The 5,141-nt window shown below is 38.8% G+C and overlaps 1 protein-coding gene across 1 annotated transcript in view; it reads left to right on the forward strand.

Moving 5' to 3' along the window:
• The window catches only part of LOC106872202 (double zinc ribbon and ankyrin repeat-containing protein 1), a 44,490-nt gene that overhangs the window by 22,217 nt on the left and 17,132 nt on the right, over positions 1-5,141 (forward strand). Inside the window, exons 10-12 of the mRNA XM_052968511.1 lie at positions 705-917; positions 1,586-1,705; positions 3,777-3,901. Of these exons, the coding sequence (XP_052824471.1) occupies positions 705-917; positions 1,586-1,705; positions 3,777-3,901 (458 nt within the window). The remainder of the gene's footprint in view (positions 1-704; positions 918-1,585; positions 1,706-3,776; positions 3,902-5,141) is intronic.

The raw sequence follows: 5,141 nt of genomic DNA on the forward strand, positions 1-5,141 counted from the left end.
CACTACACTCTTGGAGTGGTTGGCGTTAGGAAGGGCATCCAGCTGTAGAAACTCTGCCAAATCAGATTGGAGCCTGGTGTTGCCATCCAGTTTCACCAGTCCTCAGTCAAATCGTCCAACCCATGCTAGCATGGAAAGCGGACGTTAAACGATGATGATGGATGATGATGATGATGTGTATGTGTGTGTATTTGTGTTTCTGTGTTTGTCCCCTACCATCGCTTGACAGCTGATGCTGGTGTGTTTACGTCCCCGTAACTTAGCGGTTCAGTAAAAGAAACCAATAGAATAAGTACTAGGCTTCTAAAGAATAAGTCCTGGGGTCGATTTCTTCGACTAAAGGCAGTGCTCCAGCATGGCCACAGTCAAATGACTGAAACAAGTAAAAGAGTATCCAATGTCCATTGAAGATTTTTTTACTCACTTGTTTAAAAAAGAATTCTGCACATGCAAACCTAACAACACCAGCAGCATTGAATCCACCCAAAGGCATCTTCTATAATCAACTGTCTCTTCTATTTATTCAACTGAATTGTGCCATTTGTGTTTCTAATTTACTCTTTCAGTCATCTTCTTTCCTTTGGAAGTCATCTTATCTCTTTGTCTCTCATGCTTATTTTGGTTTCTGACATTCTTGCCTTCAGTAAAATTAATATATTATTTGATCATCAGCTAATGGTATTTTTTCTGTTTCTTTGTTTCAGATGGGTAATTGCATCTATTGCAATTCTTTGGTTCCTTTTAACACAGAAACATGTGTTGTATGTGAAGGTCCAATTCCAGTTCAGAATCAGCCCAAAGCCAGTATTAAGTTGACTGACCGACTTATTTGCAAACTCTGTGGCACTGCTAATCCTTGCAACCTGTCTTCTTGTGTCATTTGTGACTCTAAACTTTCTCCAGCCACAGACCTTAAGGTAAAATATTGTTCATTGACAGGATTAAAAAAAAAAAAAAAAAACCCATGCCTCTATTTTTCCCTCTTTTTTTCTCTCTCTCAGCCATATTCATATACATGTGCACACGCATGCACCACAAACAACTAAATAAAAGGACACTATAATTAGGCAAATTAGGCAGCTTATATGTGGTTGGACAATCTGCTGGAAATAGTAGCCAAATTGCTCCTTACTTGATAGCTAACTATAAAAATAGGAAGGGTACATTGGATGACGTAGTTCTCGATATAGTGTATCAAGAACTATATTATCTAATCTTATGTATATATGTATGTGTGTGTGTGTGTGTGTGTGCATGTGTGCTTGCATGCGTGTGTGCATGCATGTCAAACAGACTTCAAAGGCAGTTCTATATTTAAGAGATGAGGCATTATGTACATTATTTACACGGTTTACATCTGATGGATATTCGTCCTCATCTTGTTTGTTGTTAACACAACGTTTCGGCTGATATAACCCTCCAGCCTTCTTCAGGTGTCTTGGGGAAATTTCAAACCTGGGTTCTCATTCCTAAGGTATTTTTCGATGATGTTGTTGTTGGATTTTAAGAAATTTTTTTTAATTTTCAGGTTTTTAACATTTGTTTTATTTAATTATTCATTTATTTTATTTTATTTTTTATTCAGAAATTTCCTGACAGTGTAAACCAGCAAGACATACCACTTGAATCAAAGTTTGTAAAATGTTCAAAATGTCTCCGCATCAATAATGCTGATGCTCGTTTCTGTGACTGGTGTGGCAACAAAGTAAGTGGATATAATTTTGTGTTTGTTTATTGAATAGTTGTCACTGAATAACCTTAATTATTGCTTGTACTATAGGTGATTAGACTGGTTACATTAGCTTAGATGAGGAGGTTTAATTAGGCTGAAGCATGTTTGGAGTTGTCACCATACTTCTCAAAGATCAAACCCAATCTCCACAGTAAGCAACCATTCAGTTTTTGATTAGAGTTGTCTTCCTTGTCACTCTGAACAAGAATTATCGTTAGCACTAATGACTTGTCTGTTCAGTAACATTTCTTATTGACTCACTATATTAAGTATGTTAACCATCCCTCACTTAGCTATATTGTTAAACATAGTTGGCTGACTGGATGATCTACCTGTTGGCAACTCTTTCTTGCTTCTCAATACTCAGATAATATCACTTCTAATGTTGCACATCGCAACAAGTATAAACATCCACCCATAGGCTTCACCAACTACTCCAACTTGTAAGTCTCAAAATCTTATCAATTTCACATTGACAGGATCCTGCTGAGAATTTTCAAAGCATTGATGCCAGTGCAGCCTGACTGGCTCCCGTGCTGGTGGCATGTAAAAAGCACCATTTGAGCGTGGCCGTTGCCAGTGCCACCTGACTGGCTCCTGTGCTGGTGGCACGTAAAAAGCACCATCCGAGTGTGGTCGATGTCAGTGCCACCTGACTGGCTCCCGTACCAGTGGCATGTAAAAAGCACCATTCGAGCATGGTTGATGCCAGTGTTGCCTGACTGGCCCCATGCCAGTGGCATGTGAAAAACACCATTTGAACATGGTTGATACCAGTGCCGCCTGATTAGCCCTTGTGCTGGTGGCACGTAAAAAGCACCATTCGAGTGTGGTCGATGTTGAGAATAACTGCCTACCATAACAGAATTGGGTTCCTTAAACCAAAGTGTCACATGAAAAGCACCCAGTTCACTCCTGTGGAATGGTTGGTGTTAGGAAGGGCATCCAGCTGTAGAAACGCAGCTGAATCAGACAATGGGACCTTGTGTGGCCCCTGGCCTTACCAGGTTCCTGCCAAACCGTCCAACCCATGCCGGCATGGGAAAATGGACGTTAAATGATGATGATGATGACGATTCCCGATGTACTTATGCACCCTTTTCTCTTTATGACATTTCTGATGTTCACTTTTCTCTCTTTTTGTGTTTTATTCTGTGTATTGTGAATGTATTTTTAGTTTCCGTTGCTGTCTTTCTTTGCCTGACTTCTATGGGTGCTTTGTGTCCCCTCTTTTAACCTTTTCTGATTTAAGCTGCAGAGCACTTGAGCACTGTATCCAATAACCTTATTATATATTACGCACACACACATGTACATATCACACATGTACATATCACACATATATAAACATATGCATACATATGCTCCCCTGTGTGTGTGTGTGTGTGTGTGTGTGTGTGTGTGTGTCTAAATGTCATAGCCATTGCTTTCCTCCGACTGTTTTATTTAACAAAAAGCAAAAAGAATGATTCGCTTGTTTTGTCTCTGGTCTCTGCATAAGAGCAAGTCTACAATCTCTTATTGACATACCATGTCACTTTTATCTGTAATAGTCTCTTGTTTTAACACTGTTCCTATCAGTGGTTGATGCAAAAACACTTGACACTTCTCAATTGATATGTCTCAGATGATATGTTAGGGCAGAGGTTCTCAAGCACTGGGCATGTCAAAGAGGTTGTTAGGTAGTGGTGAGGTAACATAATTAACCCTTTCATTATCGTATTTACTTTGAGATGCTCCATGTTTCTTTCAATTAATTTTAACAAAGAATTTAGTAAAATAACTTCGTTATCATTCAGCTAGTGTTAGGAACATAAATTGTGACTAAGATTTGGTGGAAGATTTTAATTGAGAACTTATGAAAATAAGGCATTTGTACTACAGAGCCAGGGTCGAAATTAGCTAATGTCTCATTAGCATGATGTTACTTCTGTTTCTTTATCATTGTACTCTATTTCTCCGTTTCTTTATCTTTGTACTTAGGTATCTTTCATCTCCTTCTTTGTTAACCAATCGCTGTCCTTTTTAAATCTCTCCCAAACAGCCAAATCTCTCCACTTACATCCAATGTCCTCGTTGTAAAGCCACCAACCACGTGATGTCAACTTACTGTGCCAGTTGTGCTGCACTCATTGAACCTCCTCACCGAAATATTAACAATGAATTCAGGTTAGTCGATACCATCTAAGAGCAACCCTTGATGTTGGCACAGGTATGGCTGTGTGGTTAAGTAGTTCACTTCCTAACCACATGGTTCTAGGTTCAGTCCCACTGTGCGGCACCTTGGACAAGTGTCTTCTACTATAGCTCCAGGCCAACCAAGGTCTTAGGAGTGGATTTGGTTGATAGAAACTAGAAGAAGCCTACCATTGTGTGTGTGTGTGTGTGTGTGTGTGTGTGTGTGTGTGTGTGTGCTTGTCTTGGTATTGTGTGATAGTTGGAAAATGAGTGTCATTGTCACACAAGGACTGACATTCATTTTCAATCATCTGTGAGAAACCTGTCTTGTCATGGGGAAATGTTTCCCTGCTTGGAAACAGGTGAAGGTTGGAGACAGGAAGGTCATCCTTCTATAGAAAGTTTGCCTCAGTAAACTTTGTCCAACCCATACTAGCCATAGAAAAATGGACATCAAAACAATGATATATATATAAATATACATATATATATCTGATGGATTCTCTCATCGTAAACGACAAATGAGGGTTCAGTAAAATAAAGCATGAATCATGTTTTATGGATACAAATGTGTCCCATGAGGCCTGCTGGTGCCTTGCAAACTTTTTGGTAAAGAGAAGAAATTGAGGACATGCACACACTCAAATGTTTACTTATATATGTATGTATGCATATAATACATATGTGTGTGTATCTACCAATCTCTCTCTCTCTCTCTCTTTATATATATATAAATATATATATAGTTGGAATTTACAAAAAAAAAAACAAAAGATGAAGATGGGTATATAAACAGCAAACAGATGTATTAGTTTAACGCTAAGGAAGTGAGAAAGTCTTTTACATTTCGAGCCTACGCTCTTCAGCAGAAAGGATCACAGAAATAAGCAGAAAGAGAAAATAAAAATGGTTTAGTGGCTAGCAATCAATCATGGCGAATGCCGGACAGAGGTGGTCAGACAGGAGAGCTAGGAAGAAGGGGAGATTAAAAGTAGTGGTGATCCCAAAACATAGGTATGTCTGCATGTGTATGTGTGTGTGTGGATATATATATATATATATATATATACCGAGGGTATGAGAGGTATTGGTATCTAGAAGACCCAAAGAGTGTCAGGTAATGCTAAGTAAGTGCTATGGACAGACCGTGATTAAACTCTTGGTTCGATAATGATACGAGTGAGGAGTTTAACGTGGGTCTTGTATTAGCATGCATATATATATATATTAA

The sequence above is a fragment of the Octopus bimaculoides genome, chromosome 6 (genome assembly GCF_001194135.2).
Source record: "Octopus bimaculoides isolate UCB-OBI-ISO-001 chromosome 6, ASM119413v2, whole genome shotgun sequence".
NCBI classification, from domain to species: domain Eukaryota; kingdom Metazoa; phylum Mollusca; class Cephalopoda; order Octopoda; family Octopodidae; genus Octopus; species Octopus bimaculoides.